The sequence below is a fragment of the Drosophila hydei genome, unplaced genomic scaffold, assembly GCF_003285905.1.
Source record: "Drosophila hydei strain 15085-1641.00,03,60 unplaced genomic scaffold, DhydRS2 tig00008114-arrow-pilon, whole genome shotgun sequence".
In the NCBI taxonomy this organism is placed as follows: Eukaryota; Metazoa; Arthropoda; class Insecta; order Diptera; family Drosophilidae; genus Drosophila; species Drosophila hydei.
The window spans coordinates 5,614,220-5,638,059 of NW_022045827.1; the positions used below are offsets into that span (position 1 = coordinate 5,614,220).

Consider the following 23,840-nt stretch of genomic DNA (forward strand, 5'->3'; position numbering starts at 1 on the left):
TGCAAACTGTGCTTAACCAGTTTCGAGTTGAGTTGAGTTGAGTTGAGTTTGAGAATTGGCTTAAGTGCTCGACATGCAATTTACAAAGATAACAAGCAGAAGCAGCCGAAAAACGGATCTGCCTTACTTTATCTTATTACCCGGGTTAAGTGCAGGGATTACGATGTCGAAAGAGCAGCAACAGCAGCAGCAGCAGCAGCGGCGGCACGGCTCTGAGCACAAAAGCCAGTCTCCGGGCTAGTCCCGATGCCCAAGCTGATTACCTTTAGGGTGTCTCCTATTCTTGCACAGCGCAGCGTGCAACGTGCTGCGTGTGCCGCTTGTTACACTTTTTGTGCATTTAGTCTATGCCCCAGGATGAGGCAGACTGTGCAGTAACTCATCTCCTGCTTGGTAATCTAAGTCCAGTTTCATTAATGATTCAAGCCCATCGACAGAGCTCTCTATGCCTATCTCTCTCTGTCGTTATACCTCTTCTTTTTTGTGTGGCATAAATATTTTATATATATTGTATATAGTTCAGCTAGTTGGTCGCTTTGTTTGCCTTGAGGTTTAGCCCAACGCGTTTTGGGTTTAGTCGCTTTGTTTCGCAAGGATTGAGCTCTTGAGGTGCTGTGTAGAGAATTGTTAAGAGATTAGATAGATAGATCAGTTTCAGTTTCAGTTTTTCAGTTATCAGAGGCTAAAGAAGTTTGCTAGGGATATGTGCGGAGGGAGAGAAGGAAAGGTGTTGGCTTATTAGAGAGGTAGATGTATAAATAAATGAAGGGACTGTAAATTGCAATAATCAGTTATTAAGATTGAAGATATAAAATGTATGGAAGAGAAGGCAATGTAAAGAAGAATTGAAGATAGAGGCTTAAAAAGCTAAAAATAATATTTTAAATTTTTATTAAATATATTTTTTAAACAATTTTAAAACAAATTTTTTAAAAATTAAAAAATATATATATAAGTATAATGACAAATGTGAAATATATCAAGTCTTAAAAAATATATATAAAAAAATGTTTTTAAGCATTATTGTCTTACAAAAAAAATTTATAAATATATTGAAATATAAAAAAAAAGAATTAAAAATAATTATTTAAATAAAAATGAAATTATAAATTTTTTTAAATTGATTAAAAATTATTGAAGTGATAATATTAAAAGATACAATAAAAAAATATTCATACTCATTTAATATCATATAAAATATATAGGAAAATGCTTTAAAAATTGTTAATAAATTTAAAAATATATTTAGAATAATTTAAGAAAAATAGATTCAAAAACTGTACAAATAAATTATTCACAAACATTACAAAAAATATACTATTTAAATTTTATATTATGTATGCGTAAATCTGAGTAAACTAAAGTATTCTACAGAGAGTCTATAGCAGCCTTATCAGACTTATTTAAACTTAATATAAAAAATTGTCGTATATGTGTAAGCTTCACTGTACGTGTGTTTCTTTCTTGTCATTCCTATAGAAACCACCTTCTCGGAGGCATCGCGTGCAACATCTGATTGTGCCTGTCGCAGCTGTGAGCATCTGCAAATGTCTGACATCAGAGTTCATGTGCCAAGTTGTCATGCATATTGTGTGTTGTCAACCCGACTGAACTCACTTCCGTTTTGGGTTCTATCAGGGGAAGAGTTGCGCACCCAATCAAGTGCGACGAGCGGGTCCAGTCATCGGAATAAGACAGAAACTTCAAGTGCATTCATTATTCATACTCATTCATAATTTCTTTTAATTGTGCGCGTATTTTTCTTCATATCGTTTCTGCTTTTCTCTTTTTGTTGATCAAAAGTGTTTTTTACGCTAACAATTGGCCAGCAGCTGGTGCTACTATTCATTCATATAGTACATTTATTTATTGCGCTGAATTGGTTCCGTTCCGCGAGAGGTTGACAGTGTCAGATCCAGAGTCAGAGTCCGAGCTCGAGTCCGCGTCCGAGCCCGAGTCCGAGTCTGATTCTGATGCCTGGCCCCTGATGCTGCCCTCGATGTGTGGCGCGTAAATTAACTTAATTGAAATTCGGGTCAACAGAGAGGCCAAGATAATGAAAGAAAGACTAATTAGAGAGCAACTCTCGTCACTCGCCTAGACCATAGAGCTATGCCCTCCGCAACCCATGCGAACTACCCACATGCTGGTGGCTTGTGTGTGTCGTCTACAAATATTTTTCAAATATTTTCATTGCTGGGCAGCAACAATTCCATTCATTATTTGATTAGTATTTGTGCCATGGGTTAACAATTATTTTATTAATAAATATTTGAATGTGTGTTGTGCCCCCATCTGTGGCCACTCTGACCACCACACATTGCATTCAATTAAAAACACATTTTGTGGTCACTCGCTGTCACACAGGCAGAGACAGTCGGGGGAGCGGAGGCCTCTGTGTAGGTGACACGCCCGACCAAGACTTGCAAGGCTTCCTTCCATCTCAGCTCTCAGACGATCGATAGTGTCGCACAATTTAAATACGTAACTCAACTACTTAATGTCAGTTTGTGGGTCGCCAACAACGAGTCGAAGACATAAATCATTGATTATAAATTGACATCTGACTACCGTATACGAGTGTATCGCAATATAGCCTTGGGTTGCAGTCGTGCTATAGATTAAGCGTGCCAAATGATAAATATCTTAGCTACTTGTCTATTTTCCTTTGTATTTTATACTATTTGCAAAGGTCTATGAAATTTCTTAGAGTGTACCTGAAGAATGAATATTATTTATGTGTTTATATATATTTTACTTATTTATAATTTTAAACATTTATTATAACAAATTTCTTAAAAAACATTCCTTTTTGCCTCTATATATTGATTACAATTATTTTGCCATTTTCAGTATATTTATTAAATGTTGTAATAAGTTTTTCAAAATTAAAATATTCCTAATATTTTTTTGTATTTAATTTTTATTTGTTGTCAAGAAAATCAATTATTATTATCATTTTTAATTATTTTATTATATATTAAATATTATTTTATTTCAAAAAAGATTTTTTGTACTGAACAAAGTTTAATATTTATTTTTGATATATTTTATATTATTTTATTATAATATTTATATATATTTATTTTTATTTCATATTTTTTTAAGGTAAGCCAGCGTTCTTCTTCACTTCTTTTAATATATGTTGAACATTTCTTGCTAATTAATTATTTTAATATATTCTATAAATGTTTTTATTTGTCTTCTTAAGTAACTTCCTCCTCATTGTGTGTCCGCTTGTCATCCTTTCAATTGCACTTGGTAACCCCCAACTTCCTTTGGCAGATCTTACAGATAGAGAGCCCATGTCAGTTGACAGATTTCACACTGATACAGTGGGCACTCAGCAGGGGCGACCATTGACTGCCAACACATTGGACAAATTAAGCTGGGCCAAAGGCGGCCAGCGTGCTGGACCTCAATTAAATTGATTTGGATCAGCGGCTAGTGGAAGCTAAGTGACCAGGCAATGGGCTACCAGGCGTCAGCCACCAGCATAATCAAGCAAAGCAGTGTTTGCTCTTGCCCTTGCCACTACCCTGTAGGGAGTGGCCATGATTTTAGATTTGCTAATAAATTGAAAGAGCTTCAGCTGAGGCTGGGGCTGGTGCGAAGTTGTCTTGGAAATGCTCTTCACATTTAAGTGTTTACAGGGTAACTGCTAGTCGTTCTTCCCGCTGCTTGCTGCTGTCCGATTATGCAGCAATAAATCCGCAAATGAACCCGCAGCAGCAGCGGCAGTCGCTTCTCAGTTTAAGTATTGCGACTGGGCCTGGGCAGTGGGAAGTGGGCAACGTAATGGGAATCGTGTGCGTGGCCACTGACTTTTAAGCTGAGCTGCAGCCGCAGCCGCAGCACCCTTCTGCTTGTTGCTGTTGCGCTTTATTTGTGCTCGTTGTTGCTGTTAATTGTTACGCAGTTCATTAACGCACACAAACAACAACGGCAACAACAGCAGAGCGCACACAAATCGTGCTTGCCCCTTTAAGTTGCCACCCTCGCGTGGCACACGCGACCAGTTGCCCTGCCCCGTGCCGCTGCCGCAGCCCCCTCGCCTCATGTCCAATTTCAATTTCAATTTCAATTTCCCTGCGCCAGCAGCAACATCAGCTAACGATGACATCTAAGCGGTTGCCCGTCGACGCTAACGATGTTCGTCATGTTGTTGTTGTTGTTGTTGTTGCTGTTGGTGTTGGCGCTGCGTGAGTTTTGGCAGTGTTTCTTTTCGTTAAATGCGTGTAAATCAGTTTATAACACATTGTCAACAATTATCAAGTGCTAGGCCAAAAAAAGGGCTGCTCACACAGCTGTAAGACTAGCGGGAGCAGGCACAGGCGACGTTTGCGTTTAGAAAACACAGCAGATTTTTTTTGTTTTTGTTCAGTGTATTTTTTGTGACGCAGTTGATGCGCTATGTGACCATGAATGTGCTTTTTAGTGGGTCGAAAAATTGTTGAGAGAATGAGCATATAAAATACGGTTCATGGAAATATTGAACGCAAGAAATCTTGTCTTAAGTTTGTTGTGTAGTGTAAATATTTGATACAAGATGCAGGAATATAAAACTTACGATAAAAGTGAATGAATATTATAAAAATATAGACATTTTTGAATGTATACATAATCATCAGTGTAACAGGTTATCTGTCGCAGCGGGTACTTCAAGCAAATTTACAAAAAAAAAATATAAATATCATTTATCTATATATATATATATATATATATATATATATATAATATATATATATATAAATCAATTTGCCATAAAAACACATTCGGACTATATTTTCAAAGCTGTGTGTTCGATATTCTAGTCTGATATGTTTAGACAGATATGGGAATCATGAAAAATAAATGATTTTTATTACATTTTTGAACAAAGGTAAGTCTGACAGGTTAGATTTTGACCAAACTACATACTTAATATATACTGGTCGGCATATATATATTGACATAGCGTTGCCTTGGTTTATTTTCTTAATATTTCTTATTTCAGAAGCAATAAATTCTTAATTTTATTTTACAGTGGTTACAGTGTAATGTAGCAAATTATAAATTAAAAATTTTTTCAAGTTTAACATTGATTTTTATTTTTTTTGTATGTGTATAAATATATTTAAGACTATGCATTTATTCATTTCCATTAAGAAACAAGTACACTGAACTATATCAACATAGATTTTATATACTGATCTAGATTATAGACATTAAATTACATGCATTGTGGGAGAGCTGTCAAATATTTCGTGAACAAATAAGAGTACATAAAAGTAAGCTTTAGAATAGCCACATCTGTGCTCTGAAGTCCTCTGTCCGTACTTTAATTTCCTATTTTAGATGTGTAACCTTAAATTAAACTTCATGAAGCACACAATACTTTAACATCTTAGAGCATTCAGCAGTCCATCAGTTTAAGCTGGCTTACTGACTACTAGACAAAGACAAAATTAAAATTTTCTACTTCAGCACAGTAACAAAACTCCACTGCCAACTCTCTACATCATAGAGTATTTAGCAGTCGTTAAGCTACACATTATTTGCTTACTCTAAGCTCAATTCACGCTGCTGCTGCTGCTGCTGCTGCTGTTGGTGTTAACCACCCGTCGTTAACCATACGCTATGTCGTACACCCCCTTGGCCCCTGGGACTTTCGCACTTGTAGCACACTCGTTTGGCTGTTTATTTGCAAAACGAAGCACACGATAATAACAATAACAGAGAAAGAGAGAGAGGGGGATAGAGAGAGATGCCAATGTCCAAAACTGTCCGTTGTCCTGTGAAAGGAACCCGTTGTGCGGAAAAGCTCTGCTGTGCATGATTTTCGCAAAATTTGGCCAATTTGCCAGAGCACGGGGCAGAGGCCCAAAACCCCCAGCCGCCGTTGAGCGAAAAGGCAGGGTATAAGCCGATAGCAAATGCTGTAGAGTAAGCTGTGTTGCGCCTTAAACGAAATCAGATGTCAGGCGGGGCCAAAACATAAGGGTTTTAGCCTTAACCTTAACCCACAACCCTTAACTCTTCACCCTTAACTCTTTGCTGGCTTTAATCGAGACAAATCCCGCGCACTGATGTTGGAAAATATTTGCATGGCTAAGCGACGGCGATTAGGCCGAAAAATAGTCCAATGCGTCGACGGCGTGGAAGTCCACGAATATCAGATTAATACGCGCTAAGCTAAGTCCGGCGAAATCCAAGCGCAGAAGGACACTTTAAATCCTTTGCTTAACTCTTTCGGCACGGCGCAGGCGAAGCGACGAGTCCTGGGCGTGGCTAAGACCAATTTGCAGCTCAAATTTTTGGCTACTGTGCAGGCATCGCTGGGCTGCATGTAAACAGACAATGTAAACAACGGAAGCCGATGTCCTGTGAGCGCTGCTTAACCCGTTAACCCCGACCTGCCTGCCGACCGGCCCATTACCTGGCCGGGCGATCCGCCCGCGTAGGTAGCCGCCTCTGTTTGCATGCATCGCGTTGATCCGTTGAGCAAACAAGCTAATCCTGCGGTTAAACTGCCATTGAGTTTATCAAAATAAAGCGGGCGATGCTTCTACCCGGAAGGACATCGCGATCCGTGCGGGCGTTGCGGGCGTGGCAACTTTGACCAGCCCGTCGAACGGGTTGAGAGCAGAAGGGTTATCAGGCCAAGAGCGGCTCTGGGATTTATTTGCCCCTTTGGGCAAATATCAAAGGTACGCGTCTCTGCGCTAACAAAGCGAACAACACTAAATGCCGTCTATAAATCTGGCTGATTAGTAAAGTACTCTCGCCCCCGTAAATACCCGCGGCCCGATAACTGATTCTCGAATACTCTATGGACAGTCTGTGGGCCCTCATATGTGTATATGTATTTATTCATGTTTAATTTGCGGCTCTCGACGGTAGCTGCTTTTTAAACAACTCTTTTATTGACATGCCACCGTTTGTATCAATGAAGGTTTTTACGGAAGGAACCTAGGCTTAGGCTTAGAGTTTCCGGTCTAGCGTTGGAGTGGGTATGAAGGAGATCTTCGGTATCTATAAAGGAACACATTAAGAATCTTAACATGTATATTTGTATATGATATGTATGTGAATAAAAAGCTAGTGAATGGGTTGTATTTTGAGCTAAATTTAATGTAGATTCTAGATGTCTTTTATTATTACTATATACACAATGTTACTATCTTTAAAATTATATCACCCTCTCCCTTAATCCTCTTTTGCACGATTAAATTAGTTTTACGCATATCAAAAACTTCTCAGAATTTGCTGAGGGCACTTCAAAAAGTTTACTTCAAATTTCATTGGCTTCCCATAACAAGAGAACATCAAATGCAGAATTTCAATTGATTGACATGTGGAGAAGAGTTTATTTAGAGTAAGTTGCACTGAATATAGCCGACTTTAAAATATTGAAGTCAAGTTTAAATCAAAAGTTAAAAATGCTGAGCTTGCAGTAAAAGGCATAAAAAGTGCAAGTTCAGCTTAAGTACAGCTTCAGTAAATACGTAAATCGAGAGCCAATATACTCTCATTCAGTTGGTTGTCCATAACGAAACGGTTATGCAAATAACCAAAACAATAAACAACAATAATACACTAATATGTACACACCCAATTGAAAAACGCGTACGCAGCTGAAGATCCCATTGAAATATATTGAAGCCAGCAATTAAAATGCCGTTGTGAGCGCCATTTTGTTTTGACCTGCGAGCCCCCATTAAGCTAACAAATGTGTATGGTGTGAGAGAGGGAGAGGACTTACTTGTGGTGTGTTCAGAGAGTGAATAAAAACTTTTGCGCGCATGTCTCCACTCTACACGCAAGGCGAACGTCCAATAATTTTTAGCCATGCACACTCATACACACATACAAAGAACCGACCACATTCCGTTGTGGGATGCGCAAAAACAACAACAGCGACAGCAAGAGCTACAATCCACAGAGTACAACAATTGGCCAACATGGCGTCTGGCGTTTTTATTTATGCAATTGTTGCTGTTGTTATTGCTTTTATTGTTGCTCCTGCTGCATTTTTCTATGGTTTTTATTTAGTTGATTTTTGCGCAGGTAAAACATGTTATACCTTGGTAACTGTCAGTTTCTTGGCTCCAATCAGAGCGCGTTGTCCTCCTTTTGTGTTCCACACACATGCACACACATTCACACAGAGCACAGCTGTGTACACGCCTCCTATAAGCGAAAACAATTATTATGATTACAAAATGATTGCGTTTTTCTGTTAGCCGATGTAAATTATTTGTTATTTGTGGCATGCCTCATGCGAACAGCAGCAGCTGCTGCCTTTTTAAAGATTCCAAGAAAGACATGATTGCAGCAAATTGCAGTTCGTTGTTATTATTTTATAAAGCTCGACTTAATCGATTTCAATTAAAATTATTTTTGCATGGAAATTTCAATTATTTTGAACTGCTTTCTCGATATAAATTAAAATTTTTCTTGTGTATTTTTAATAATGTTGAAGAATTATCTATAATCAAAAATAATTTAAGCTAAAAATTATGACATTATAAGCCTCTGTTACTTCATTGTTTTATAAACATTCTATAATATATTCTTTTTATTTTAAAATTCTTGCAAATTAAAGGGGGCAACTGCTCAAATACAAAAAAAAAACAACAACAAGCTCCGTGTTTGTGTGTGTGAAAACGATAACTACATTAAAAGGGACCTTCATAGCAATAACAACAACAACGTTGGCGTAACTGTAACAAAAGTGGCAGCTGCTGCTAAAAGAGCACAGCAAACGAAAGACCTGGCGTATCAAAATGCAACCCACAACGCAGACAGAGCGTGGCGTTGCGCTCCCCCACCCTAAATAAACGATAAAAACCAAAAACAAATGCCAGTCGGCAGCGTTCGTGTCATGTCAGCACATCAATTAGCGCCGAATGGTAAAAATCTCTACACACACACAACACACATGCAGATGCATGCGCACACGAGCACGCGAAGCAAAAAGCAAGAGCAAGTGAGCGCGCTATTGCTATACACTGGGAGAACGATAGAGTGAGAGAGAAAGAGAGCGTCGACGACACGAACACAATCCACAACTGCCATTGGTTGTTACTGCAGTGGCAATAGCAGCAATTGCCGCTAGGCGCAGCAACTGGATTGAGATTTGGGAATTCTTGTTAGTCTACACAAAACGCCACAGCGCAGCAGACGTGTGAACGAGCAGAACGTGCTGAACGGTAAACGGCAAACGGCCCACGGCGAATGGCAAATGTAATCCAATCGTAAACGAATACGCGTGTGGGAGGCATTCAAATAGTTATTGCTGTTGTGATATAAATATAAAAAAGCTTAAATCTTTAACTTAATAAAATGCAGGGTTAGCAAAGAATACAAAGCAAATAAGAAAATATAAATAAACAACAATAAATAATACAACAATCTGTAGTGCAAAATGGTGAAAATCGTTGACGAGCTCAACGCACACCATCATCATCATCATCCACACAATCACACGCCGCACACACATCATCCACAGCCACATACGCATCCGCTTTCGCATTCGCATCCGCATCTTAATACCGTCGGCGCTTTGAATCTGAATTTGAATCTGACGCCGGCTACGCTGCTCATGAAAATGGCTCGCACGCCGCATCTGAAGTCCAGTTTCTCCATAAACGCCATATTGCCGGAGACAGTGGAGCAGGATGAGCAGCGCGACGAGGAGGAGGAACAGCAGCGACACCAGGCGGAACAAAAGTTCAACAATAACAACAACAACAACAACAATAGCTCACCACTGGGCTCGGAACCAGAGAGCGATGTGGAATCGGATTTGGATGTGACCTCCATGTCGCCAGCGCCACCCGTCGATGTGGACGAGCCCGATGATGAAGACGCGGATGCAGAGGGAGATGGAGAGGCCGATGGCGATGCAGATGGTGACGAGGATGTGGAATGTGATAACGATGGCGATTCAGAGACCAAATCAACAGATGGCAAGCCCATCAAGGACAAGAAGGGCAACGAGAAACCCCCGTACAGCTACAATGCGCTCATCATGATGGCCATCCGACAGAGTCAGGAGAAGCGTCTGACATTGAATGGCATCTACGAGTACATCATGACCAATCATCCATATTACCGGGACAACAAACAGGGCTGGCAGAACTCCATCCGGCACAACCTCAGCCTGAACAAGTGCTTCGTGAAGGTGCCGCGACACTATGATGATCCCGGCAAGGGCAACTACTGGATGCTCGATCCTTCGGCGGAGGATGTATTCATTGGTGGCTCCACCGGCAAGCTGAGACGTCGCACCACCGCCGCCAGTCGCTCTCGACTGGCTGCCTTCAAGCGTTCGCTGATAGGACCCATGTTTCCTGGTTTGGCGGCGTATCCGCAATTCGGACAGTTCCTCACCTATCCACAGGCGGCGCCCAGCCTGCTGGCCAGCATGTATCAGCGTTACAATCCCTTTGCGCCAAAGAGTCCGGCTGCGGCGGCGGGTCTGTTGCCGCCCGGTCTGGTGGGCCATCCAGGCGGGGCGGCGCCACCGCAACCGCCACCACCGCCTTTTGTTAGCCCCGCCAGCAGCCAGGAGCTGTATCAGCGACTGCAGTACCAGCAGCTGCTGCATCAGCATGCCGCCGCCGCCGCTCTGGCGGCACATCAAAGGCAGCTCAGCGCAGCGCTGCCCACTGCGCCGGCGCCACAGCCACACATGACACATCTTGGCCAGCCACCTTCATCGCCCAGCCTACAGCAGCAGCAGGCGAACGGCGATGCCAACTCCCGTTCTCCGGGACCAGCTCAGCAGCAGCCGCTACTCAAGCCAGTCACCGTTGTCTCGCGCAACAGCTGAAGCAGCTGCTTGGCTGGGATATAGTGTATAAGTATTCGTTGTACATAAAGAAACAGAAATTAGCCGCGACTGAGGCGCTAGACGCTTGTAAATAGAGAGAGAGAGAAAGGGAGAGAGAGAGAGAGAGATGTGTAAGAAAATAGAAGTAACTTCGGCTAGTCGAAGCTTAAATACCCTTGCAGAGTATATAGATAGCTAAAGGAAAAATACCAGAATATCGCATATTTTCTATATTTGCAAAATAGACAGAGCAAAGCATGAACATTTTTTATATATTTCGGATATATGCTAAATAAAATATTTAAAAATTCTTTGAAATTAAAAAGTCTAAAAAATGAATCAAATATTGAAATTTTGTTCTAATATTGAAAATTTTTAAATAAAATAAAAAGAAAAAAATATATATATATAGAAATACATAAACACTTCTCAAATTCAGTTTAAAGATTGAAATCTTAATAAATTCAAAGCAAAAAAAAATTATTTAAATATGTTTTAAAATGATTTTTCAGTTATTTTCCATACAACAACAATGTAAAATAGACCAAAAATTCTTCAGTTTCAATTTTAGTCTTCGAGTTTGCTTAAGGTTTCTAAGTTTCGAAGAGTTCCTAAGCTGAATATTTACCCCAGACATACTCTATTGTAATATTATTTAAAAAATAAGAACTAGCTACAGTTTTTGTTGCTCAAAAGTCTCTTAAAATATTTTGAAATATTATATGAAACAATTCCTCTCTATATTGCAATCTTATTCCAATTGAGCTTAACTTAGCTAACAAGGAAATTAAGTTATATCTAAATTCCTAGGGCACTCGCAAGGGTATTTTTATGATTAAAAAACAGCAAGTTCTGTTTGTTGCGATAGCGATAACAATACCGATAACGATAACGATACTTAAGCGCAGCAGGCATTTGAAATTAAGCACTAATTAATTTATATTATTATTACACTTATTATTAATATTATTATTATTATTATTGTGTACTTTAGAAGGCAGACATTAAATAAAATTGAAATTCTATTGAAATAAAAGAAACGCAAAGAAATTGCAGAGAAAATCGAAAAGTTTGAAAATAGTTTTCAATCAGATTCAACTGTACCAAATGGCGGCTAAATTGAACTGCAGCGCGTTAAATTAATCTGTTGTCGCGACAAAAGATGCTGATGGCTAACAGGAAGTCCTTAATAAGTCGCACACACACCAACACACACAAACACACAAATCGCGCCGCTAACAGGCACTGCTAAGTGTCAAATCAAATAAAATTTTAGCGCATGTCCCACACACGCCAACAAAATGAGGGGCGCGGGCGGGCAGGGGAGTGGCGTGTGGAGCGTGCGGAACTCGGCAGCTGATGAAATTGTTTTTACCGACTTGCTAGTCATTATGTTGTTCTCGTTGTTGTTGTTGCTGTTGTTGCTGTTGTGGTTGCACGTCCAATATGTAGTCGGCTGTGCGGATGGGAATTGGATTTCGTTAGCGCAGAGAAATGCGGGCCGCGCCAGACATAGGCGTTGGCGTTGATCTGTAAAGATGCAGCCACATGGAATGAAGTGCGTTCAAGAAATTTGATAGTGAACAAGAGTTAAACACGGGTCAGGCCTAGCACTTACTCTAAAGTAAAGTTTGCTATAGATAGAGCTATATACAGTTATGTCTACATATACCCATGGCATAATCTCTTTTATCACAATATTTTAATTACTTCCCATATCCAGCATCTCAATTCTCAACTCTCTTCAATCTTCGCGCTCCCTTTTCAGTTGAATGAATGACATTTTAAACGAGACTTTTCAACTTTAGAAAGGTGTTGCACGCACAAGTGTCAGCAAGTCGAACGGCTTTCCAATTGCCAGGCTTTTGACTCAATACTTTACACGTGAGCTACCTTCTGAATTGTTTTGCTTCGATGTGCTTATCAGAGGATGTCTCTGGATAGCCTTGCCTCGAGTTGCTTATCAGAGCTTCTCTCTGGGTAGCCCTTTCTCAGATCTCATCATCAGAGCTACTCTCTGGATAGCCCTTGCATCGATCTGCTCAGAATAGTTTCTCTTTAGATAGCCCTTTGAGCTTCTCTTTAAATAGCTTTTTCTCTGATCTGATCATCATCGCTACTCTCTGAATAGCAGTTGCTCAGCAGAGCTACACTCTGGTTAGCCCTTGCCTCGATCTACACACCACAGCTACTCTCTGAACAGCCCTTGCTACGTCAGCTTCAGCTTCATCATTTCTTCTTCATATTCTGCTCTCATCTGTCTCATCTCGCAATCTCAGCCACTTGCCCAAATGCATGAATCATGCGCGCTGAGTCGCTGCGCTCACGCTGCTGCAGGTTAATAAACTGCAGCGACTCAAGATTCAATCTGCGATCTGCAGCTTTCTTTGAGGTCGGAGATGCTGGCAACGGGGCGTATGTGGAATATCGCATCCATCTAGTTGACAATTGTCGCCTGACATTTCACAGTTGCACATTTCAATTTAACAAAATCTTAGACAACAATTGGCGACAATGCGACGCCAGTTGCCAGCTAAAGCATTCTTCGCATACCCTGTAATTCGTGCTATTGTGGGGTATTCTAGCTAAAGGTGTAATGTGGCGTAATATATTCTAAAGATACAATAAACTGAAATCAAAATTCGAATGGAATATAGAGAGTTAATCTGAAAGCAATCTAAGCTAACATATAGAGCTCAGAGACTACTCGAGTTAGACTTACAAAACTTGATATATAGAATTATATATCTTATCTAGCAAAAAATAAACTAATTTTGAAAATTGATCTTGCCTTGTAGATAATAAAAGCTGACTATCTCAACAACTATTCAATCTAGAGTTACGAAATTTGATGTATCAACTTAAATATTCAAATTTAAAATTGATTATTTCTAATGTGATCAAAATCAAGCAATTAACAGGGTATTCACAAGTCGTGCATGCTCAATTCAGCTGCAATTTAGTGGCTGTTTCTCAGCTTAAGAATCGAAATGAGAATGAGATTATCCAATTCAGTTAGTTAAGGCCCGCGTTTACATAGAAGATTCTCTCCATATATGCTATATACACAAATTTATCTAATATATGTTCATCTAGAATGCGTCTTATCTTGTTGCAGCATCGTGGCTGTGGCTGTGGCTGTGGCTACGTTTCTCAATTGGGTTTTGCAGCATCTGTTTTGCCTGCTACTCAATTCCATTCAAGTTGCCAATTATGGAACCATTATTCAATCAAAGTAAATTTATTTGTTTGTCTCATTTCCACGTAAAAACTGACGAGGCTTCAGCCGAGGCCCCCACCAGCAGCAGCAGCAGCAGCAGCAGCAGCAGCAGCATCTAGCCGAAACATTTCTTTCAATTTATTCGCCTTGCGCGACGGATTATGGTCTGTATAAACATTTCGAGTGAATTATCCTTATATATGATGTCACTTCTAGTTGCCTCAATTGCCAGTTAAGCTGAATGCGTTCACATCGCTGACGATCCGAATGTAAGTTCAAGAAACTTTTCGCTCTCACCCTCTCTCTCTCTCCGTCTCTCTCTCTCTCTCTTTCTTGCTCAGATCTACATAGTTTGTAGTTGGCGCCAGTTTTTCTGGTTCTTGTTGTTATGATTTATAATCAGCTGCTGCCGTTGTAATGAAGATCCATCGTCTGGCTGGAAATGGTGTGGAAATCAACTGATTAACTTGCTTTGACTTATGTGGGTTATTCGATCATCAATTCGGCCTCTACTCAAGCATAATTATCGACCGAACTATGTTATGTGTTAAAGCTTTCATTAATTTCTCGTATTATGTTGTACCTTGTATCAATACGAGTGTAATTTTTTGATTGATGATTCAGTGACTGTGACAGCTTGTTAACATTGTACTGTATATTAGCATATGAATTAAGCAAGTTATGAAACTACTTGTTTCTGATAAGAAAAACAGCTAAGCTGATTCAAATATCAATATTTTCGTATTCCCACGCCTCTTTATTTGTTAATCATCTATAAAGGGATGTCACTTGCTGTACTTTGGGGCTGTAGCTATTAAAGATCGTTTCTTTTTTCGATTTGTTATGTTTGAGTTGACCACGTGGACGTATTTAAAACTCTTGACAGACAGACCGACTAATAGACAGTCTGACGTTGACTAAACTTCGTTAGAAAGCTTAAGCGATAAATTGATTGCAGAATAAAATATATTTAAAATGAGTTGCATGGAGAGAATGAAATAGAAAATAAGAATAACCCTAAATAATGAATACTAATTTAATAAATAATGGATAACTACCTCTGGGAGAGCAAGTAGCAGACGCTGCAGTAAGTTAATGCCTGAGAGTATTCCAATCACATTCGAGCAGCTTTCGATTCGTTTCTTTAGCATCTCCAGGCCATAGTCAAGACACAATTAAATTAAGCCAAAAAAGTTAATTTTTAATTCTTTTAATTATTTTCTTGCATTTAGGACTTTAAAGTTAGTAAAAATTATTTTCCAATACAAAAGTATGGATGGCCTTTTGAATGTATAACTCTTTGAGTGCTGATTGCTTAAGGTTTTTTTACTAAATTTTTCTATTATTAAAAATATTTTCATAAACTGCTGAAGTCTTTATACTAGCTAACTAGTATCTATAAATATTTTGCTTATTTTTTTTTAATTTTTAAGACATTTGCCATTTTCTATAATATTTTTCAATATTGTCAAGTTGTGAATTCTGTTTATTAGATTAAATAAATTAAAAATATGCAAAAATTTTAGAATGCAAAAATTATTTTATATGCTAAAACTGAGCTTGAGCTGAAAAAATTTTTTTTAAATATTTTATATTTAATTTTTTTCATATTTAAAATTAAGAATATTAAAAAAACTATTCAAAAAGCAGCCTAAAACTTAAATATCCAAGCACATAGACCTATAAAGTATAATACCTCAGAAAAAAACAAAAACTAATGCTTCAAGGCTCTCATGAGCTTGCATTTTGTGTGTTAATAGATTGTATCTAGGGCTCAGCTACTGCAATTAGATACAAACTTGAAAGACAAAAAAAGACCAAAACTTGATGTGGAATGTTTTTGCTGAAAAAGCTGCACGCTTAACAACCAAGTCACGCCCTCTGCAAGTGCCACACCCACGGCAAAGTGTTCGTCATCGTTGCAAGTTTGAACCTTCGACTCAAAAACTCGTCATGGAACCACATGAAAAGGCAGCGGCCACTGCTGTCATGAATTACACTGTTGAAAATCGCTCATTAGGAGCGAAATTTTGTAAACTGAACGCGATAAAGATCGACGACGGACGGCACCCACCTGCCCCTTGTGCCAAACCCCTACTCCCCCTACGTCCCCAACAAAGTAGTTAAAATGGCGCCCCGCTCCCTGTTTGGCTGGCAGACCAATAAGACCAAAGCGCAAGCGGAACAATGGAGTCGCAAGAGCGTGTGGAAATAATTTGGTTACAATTAAATAACAAAAGAATTTGTTTGGCAACTCTTGTGCGCGTTTTGGCCAACAAATGTTGGCTAAGGCGAGCGGGGCGGACAGGTGGCAGCTGGTAACAGCAACGACGGCGGCATTACAAAGCATATGCCCCGCCATATCCCGTATCCCGTGACCATTGTCCATTGCCCATTGTCCATTGTCCAGCTGCCGCGCTCCAGATTAAGTTCGCGGCGTTTATAATTAAGCAGCGGTCAGCGGCTAAAAAATGACTGAAAAACTGTCTGTTTACCATAACAATAAGGTCGCGGCAGGGAAAACACCTTTTCAGTGCAGCTAGCTCTGCCCCCTCCCCCCACTCGCCGCCTGCGGCTCAGGTGTTAATGTCTGTGTTTATGGCCTAAGTGAATAGCCAGACAGACAGGCCCGAAAAGCGTTGCCGACTTATATGCGGTGCGCAATTATCGTCATTAGTCCGACGTCCACGTCCACGTCTACGTCTACCTAAGCGTATGCCCTAGTCGTACGCTCACCCCCTTGCCCCGCCGCTGTTCCATTGTTCGCTTTAGTTGCGGCTTGTTGTGTATCGATGTGCATGCTATAATTTGAAAAAATGATTTCTTCATGCCCAGTCACAGTCACAGCGACGCGTCACACTCAACTCATAATACATAATCCTCATTATGGCCAAGCTGCTCATCATCATCATCATCATCATCAATGCTCGACTCGAGACGCCTCACCTCGGCTCCGTCTCATCCAATTATTACAGTTTAGCCCTGCCACACAAGTCAAACAAAAGATAACCCCAACAGCCCCACCATCGTCCGTTCGTGTCGTTTTTTATTCTCCATTTAATGCTGGAGCTGCTTTTAATTATATTATATAGATCCATGTTTGTGAACTGCAATTACTTAAAGCGAGATTTGTCATGCACACACATATATAAGATCATATAAGAGATTATAATATGCTTCTTATTATGTTTTTTTTTTTTTTTTTTTTTTCGTTTTTATTTCTTTATTTTGTTGCAGCTTATTGTCTTAGACTCTATAGCGCATTTAGCTCTAAACCTTAACTAATGGGAGGGCAGATATGCCAATTATTCTGCACTTGTAGCTACTATCTTAATTAGTTCTAATATTGTCTAGAGGATGCAATCTCTTCAGTCTTCGCCTATTGTTGTTTATAGCCAGGTTGCTTGCGAGATGGTTAGGATGCGCTGCAAGTCTGTCCGCGTATCTTGAACTGTGTCGCCCAATGAGTTCAGCAACTGTGGGAATTGCTAAATCCCTATGTAAGACTGAGTTTCTTACAAACCAGCTGGCTCCAGTCCATCTGCGTAGTGCTTTATTCTGCAGGGTCTGAATTTTGTTCCTTGTAGTCTTCGCCGAGGAGCCCCATAGAGAGATACCATATACGAAGGTTGGGACAACTATTGCCTTGTAGATGGCGGCCTTGCTGCTGTAAGACAACTTGCTTGAAGCTCTCAGCATCCAGTCGAGGGTTTTTAGCTTGCTTTTGCATTTTGAGGTTACTTGACTTATGTGCGCTTTAAAAGTCAGCCTTCTGTCAAGAGTGATACCAAGGTACTTTACTTTTGAGGCTTTGGGAATAGTGGGCCCCAATGCAACGCTTGGGCAATCTCCTCTTCTAGTGGCGAAGGTAGTATGTACAGACTTTTGTGCATTAATGGTGATACACCACCGTTTTGCCCAGCGTCCGAAAGAGTCCAGATATTTTTGTAGTGAGTCTGAAGTTTCTTGCGCAGATACGTGACGTGATAAGATGGCGGTGTCATCTGCATAGGTCGCTATGAGTACTGCATCTGTACTTCCTATATTTGGCTCGGGAGTTGGCATATCTCCTGTGAATAAAGTATAAAGTGTTGGGCCTAGAACACTACCCTGTGGTACTCCAGCCATAATTGGTCTAGTCAAGGATACTGTTTGCCCCCTTGACACTTGGAAGGTTCTTCCAATAAGGTATGAGGATAGCAACGCGAAAAATGGGGCTGGAAGGGTGGTCCTCACTTTCTGCAGCAGTCCCAGGTGCCAAACTCGATCAAACGCCTGTTTGATGTCTAAAAAGACGGCAGAGCAGTACATCTTTTCTTCAAAGGCTCCAAGGATATGGTGCACAACTCTGTGAACCTGTTCCGGTGTTCCATGCTGTCTCCTGAAGCCAAACTGATGGTTTGGAATGGCCTCCTGGCGTCCCAGATGTGTCAGTACTCGTTCCAGAAATATTCTTTCGAATATTTTGGAGAGTACTGGCAACAGGCTAATTGGTCTGTACGACTCAATTTCTCCCACGGGTTTGCCAGGCTTAGGAATCATCACAATCACGGCGCGCTTCCAGCAGGCTGGAAAGTGCCGGATGCGGAGCATGGCGTTGTACACCATAGTTATGTAGTCTATGGTGGAGTCAGGCAGTGCTCTAAGGACTCTGCCGTTTATTAGATCATATCCAGGGGATTTTTTTGCCTTCACTCTTCTGATGTGTTCAAGAACCTCTTCTTTTGTACATCCAGTTATCTGGTCTTCAGCTGGGAGGGGCGAGAGAACGATGTCTTCTGTTGCTTCGATTTCTGAGGCCTCTGCGGTAATCACCGGCGTGAATTGGTCTTGAAGGTGGTTTGCAAAAGCCTCAGCTTGAGCTTCGTCTCCAATGTGCCAGGAACCAGAAATGCTCCGAATGGGATGACGTCGTATTGGCTGCCGTTTGAGCTTTCTTGTAAATTTCCATAATTGAAACTCTGCGTCAGTGGGCGATTCAGCTCGTACCAGCGCATCGCTGATACACCTCTTTTGAAGCAGGGCGAGAGCAGCTTTAAGATGCCTCGTGGCTTCGTTGTACATGGATTTGGCATCAGGCGTGCGTAATCTTAACCAGCGTCTCCTGGCCCATCTTTTGTGTATTAGTAGGTGTTGGGCCTCCAAGGTGAGGGGGATGTTGTACGGAGACTGTTGTCTTGTTTGGCAAGATGGTGGGGCGGCTTGGTGCGCAGCTTTGACTATTTCTTCCTGCAGTTTGTTTGCTGCGTAGTCCACGTCTTCAGGAGTGTTAAGTTCCATTTCTATGTGCAAAGAGTAATGGAGCTCGCGCCTAAAGACTCCTAAATCTGATCCTGCTGGCAGTAGTTGTTTCCTAATGGGCAAGGGCTGTGGCTGCGCGTGGATTGTGACTATTAGTGGCAGGTGGTCAGAGGATAGGTCCAAGGATTCTTCAATGGTCAATTGCCGGTCACAGATGCCTTTGTAGACAGCGAAGTCGATTGCCGAGGGCCTGTGTCCATTAATTGGGTAACGGGTGGGGGCTCCAGTCGCCAATATGCTGAATTGTAAGTTTTGAATCGCCTCAAATATGACTTCTCCGCGACGATTCGCACTATTGCTTCCCCAAAATGGGTGCCATCCATTCCAGTCGCCGCCGATGAGGGTCTTATTCAACCTTTGGCCTAGAACCTGTTCCATGTGATGATCACACAGACCAGTGTTTGGCGGAAGATAAATTGACGCAACTTCGATCGCTCCAATAGACGTAGGCAGGGTGATGGCTGAGACCTGCATTGTTGCGTTGCAAATTGGCAGTAAAGGTGTATGCGGTATTGTTGCTCGTATGAGGATTGAGGATCCACCAAAGCAGTTTGCTCCTTCACCATGAGCCTGATAGTGTTCGTATCCGAAAATTTGTGTAGTGGGGCACTCATGAGTTTCTGTTATTAACATTATATCTATGTTTTCTTGTGAGAGAAACGCAGCCAGTTCCTGAGTCTTGTTTCTCAGGCCATTGGCGTTCCAGATACCCACACGTAAAGCCATTATTTGTAGGCAAGCTTGGTTATGATGGCCATTAAACTGTTTAGCATGGTTGCTTGTTGGGATTGTACTTCTCGCATCGCTTTGAGCTCGGCATTAATTGCGTCAAACTGACGTTGTTGTTGCTGAAGCATTTCAGTGAACAAAGTGTCACTTGTGGTATTCTTATTTGACGGTCCACCTCTAGCGGCCTGTGCGTAAGAAACACCACTAATAGGCGTTGCAAAGCTCGTGGCTTGGGTAATGCTCCGGGGCCTTGTAATTTCGGAAGCAGTACTCGGACCCGTAGACGGTGTTTGTGTGGGACTCCTTTTTTGTGCTGGGGATTGCAATTTGCGCAACCGCTTGTATACTTGGCAGCCCTTATAGTTGGCTGGGTGCTGTAACTCACAGTGCACACAAGTTGGTGCCTGGTCCTTTTCGCGGGTGCAGTCTTTGGATGCGTGTTTCCCGGCGCAACGCACACATCTGGGAGCTTTGTGGCAGTAGCGTTGTGTGTGTCCAAATTCTTGACAGCGATGGCATTGTGTCAGGTCGTTGTATCTTCTTGGCAGTTCCACTGTGCAGCGTTGCCTGCAGACAACTCGAATGTCCAAAATTTCTTTGTTGTTGGGGGCCTGAGCCACGTCAACAAAAAATATATTTAGCGGTGTTTTGTCCATACGGCTCAGTGGGTTGTGCACATTTGTAATTGTGTGGCCTTTGGTTTCCAATTCCTTTTTAATTAGTGTTGTATCAGTGCTGGAGTGAAGCCCTTTGAACACGACTCTATATGGTTTGTCCTCCTTAAGCTGGTAGCAGTGGAACTCCAATTCCAGCTTAGTAAAGTGGTCTATAACTCTGCGATAGTCCTCACTGCATTGGGTTAATACACCTATGTTATTCTTCTTTGGCTTAATTACGTATGATTTAGCATCAATTACTTTATCTATTATCTGTTGAAGTAGGGCCACAGACTTGATGTTTGGACACCATATGGGGGGCGGACGAGGTTTCGGAGTAGTTTGCTGGTCGGTCAATACTGGGGCTTCTGGAGCTACAGGTGATTCGCTGTAGTCTTCATCTTCTTCTACGAGCAGTGAAAATCGATTTTCTGATATTAATGCTGCATTGCTGGTGCTTGGTTCGTCGAAGATGAGCCTTTTCTTGATGGTTTTTGGTGAATTTGGCTGTTTACGTTTCGTGTTTTTGTTGTTAGTGATGCCTTGCACGGAGGCGATATCTATTTTTGAGTTTATTGGCATGATGGAGGCTTGCCTATTTGCCATCGCAACGTTAAGCTGGGCTTGCATTTCTGCATTTACCTTTACAGCTGTAGCGAGGTTATTGACATTAGATGTCATCGCGGATTGTGCTTTTGAGTGCAGGCGCACTCGCGCCAAGCGACGAAATTTCGTAAATTGCAATTAAAGCAATTGAGTTACGCGGAAGCAAGCGATAAGAAAACGCTGCGTGTGCGGTTTTTGTTGCTGTTGCGTTGAAGAATGCACCGCAAAGTTCTATTTTTAGAACTCTGCAGCAGTAGAGCTTAAGCGAAGGCTGTTCGAATTCACGTCTTTACAGGTCGAACGACTGATCGCGATTTCTTATTATGTATTAAATTATACATTTTCTTCTTTTAATTTTAAGTCATGGAAAATGGGGAATCTACCAAAGACGTGTTTGAATGTGGCAAGTATTTTGGCGCGATCTGCAAAATTTATTGCTTATGCAACACAAGCGGAACTTCACTTTAAAATGTGATGCAAAATTTAAGATCTGATCAAATTAGTCAAAAATGGATAGAAGCTTATGGAACAGAAGTATCTTACAACTCCTATTCTGCCATAGCTATCCTATAGTCAAATCTTGACCAATTTCTTAAATTTCAATAACCATTTATCAATCAACTTTTGTCTAATCGTTGAATAAATTTTTTTTAAGCTTTATATATTTTAGGCCTTCTGGATCTTTGCTTTCCATTGGCATTATATTAAACACATTTTTAACACATTTTATTATTTTCAAGCTAACAACTTATGCCTAAATAGACAAATGACAAATAAATTAAATTTAATATGAATTTTCATGTTATCGATCAGTTTTTTAATCGAAATGGCCATTGAACTGCGTGAGCTAAAGGAGGACTAAATTTATATAAATATAAATATAAATATATATGGTATATATACATTTTTTATGCATAAATTGTAGTCTCTAACTCTTATAGGTAAGAAGGGAAGACACCTGGATGGGCAGACTGTCGGGTGGGCAGACAAACATAAAGGCAACGCTAGATCAGCCTCTGCTGTTACTGATCAAGATTTTTATATACTTCATGTGGTCGACCAAGCTTCCTTCTGCCTTTTACACAATATATATATAAATAAAATAATTATAGCCTAACTTCATTTCTTATTATCGAATGACTTTTCAACTATCTCAACTCAATGAAGTCCCATAATATACAAATTTGGATATTAATGGATCAGCGCTATTTCATGACATTCAAGAAAAAAGAATATTTGAGAAAATAAAATTGTTGAGCAACAAAATTAGATCTAATACGAAATCAATTATTTATCTTATATTTATATTGTATTATTTTATATATATATTAAAAGATAAAAAAAGATAATATTTCAAAACTCTAATCCGAACAAATGTTGTGGATTTTTTCGAACTCTAAAAACTCACTCAAATCTCAATATTTAACATTTAAATGATAAAAATTAAGTTCGAAATTCAATTATTAATTTTAAATCCCACAACACAATGTAACAAATACTTTTAAAAATAATAATCATTGATCATAATATGGCAATCCTTAGCAGGACTTAACGTACATTTCGCTCGCTTCCTTAAGCACGTGTTAAATAACAGCAAATATTAAATAACTTTTAAATACTAAAAATTTGTTCGTGTGGTCTGATTTCTGAACCTCAAATCCTTTTGTTGGAAATATCTTTCCTTTGTGCTACGCATAAAGTGCTATATCATTTATCGTATACATTTCAATGAACTGCTTAGAAAGCAACATCCTTTACCACAAGAAGAAACCCATTAAAGGATAACTCACTCCTCACTGGCTGCAACTGGTCAAAAGATTAGGCCAATACCGACGAAAAAATGGCAACAAGCAAGTAAATTGCAAAAATTTTCTGCATTCTTTTCTTTCACTTTTGGCATTGCCCAATATTATCTAAACATGGCTCAACAAAAGGTCAAAGGATCTGCAACTGGATATAGCTGAAAGCGGCTTAAGATTGTCTTACACCAGCAGCAGCAGCAGCAGCAGCAGCAGCAGCAGCTGTAGCCAACGTCCATTGCGGGTAATACGAGCAAAAATATTTTCTTAGTTCAAATTGGCTTAAGATTGTAAAATTTTGTTTCTCATTCTCATCTTTGCTTTGGATTTCTGTGGGGTTGAGTTGCAGTCTGGGAAATGTTTTGGTGGCATGCAGCACTTGCAGCTGTTTGGTGGCAACAGATTGTAATTTCCTGGGAAAGCTTTTCAAATTGCAAGCCAAAACACTTGAGCACTTAAAAAGGCGCATGAACATGAGCCAGGACCTTGCTGGCAGCCCATCCCTTCCGCTTCCTGGCTGAGCCTCGGCTCTTGCGGCTTGATGTGTGCGGCAAACAAACTGATTGTTTCAATACGCTGCACGGACGTTTTGTATTGTTGGGAAACAGTCGAAATGGACTCATTGATTCCAATTGACTGATTTCCATTGCAGTTAAGTGTCTGACGCTGCCAAATGCCGCGCGTCCGTCCGTTGAGCCTCGAACGTCGCT

General features: G+C 40.4%; 1 protein-coding gene across 1 annotated transcript; it reads left to right on the forward strand.

The window, feature by feature from the left end:
- Positions 1-8,581: 8,581 nt before the first annotated feature.
- On the forward strand, positions 8,582-11,069 carry LOC111605545 (fork head domain transcription factor slp2). The gene has a single exon (XM_023324107.2). It carries the CDS (start codon positions 9,410-9,412, stop codon positions 10,817-10,819), a length of 1,410 nt encoding a protein of 469 aa, XP_023179875.2. The 5' UTR covers positions 8,582-9,409; the 3' UTR covers positions 10,820-11,069.
- Positions 11,070-23,840: the final 12,771 nt, after the last annotated feature.

Bases quoted from the DNA above. Each gene is read 5' to 3' on its own strand.
- LOC111605545 (XM_023324107.2), top strand. From the start codon at position 9,410: ATGGTGAAAATCGTTGACGAGCTCAACGCACACCATCATCATCATCAT.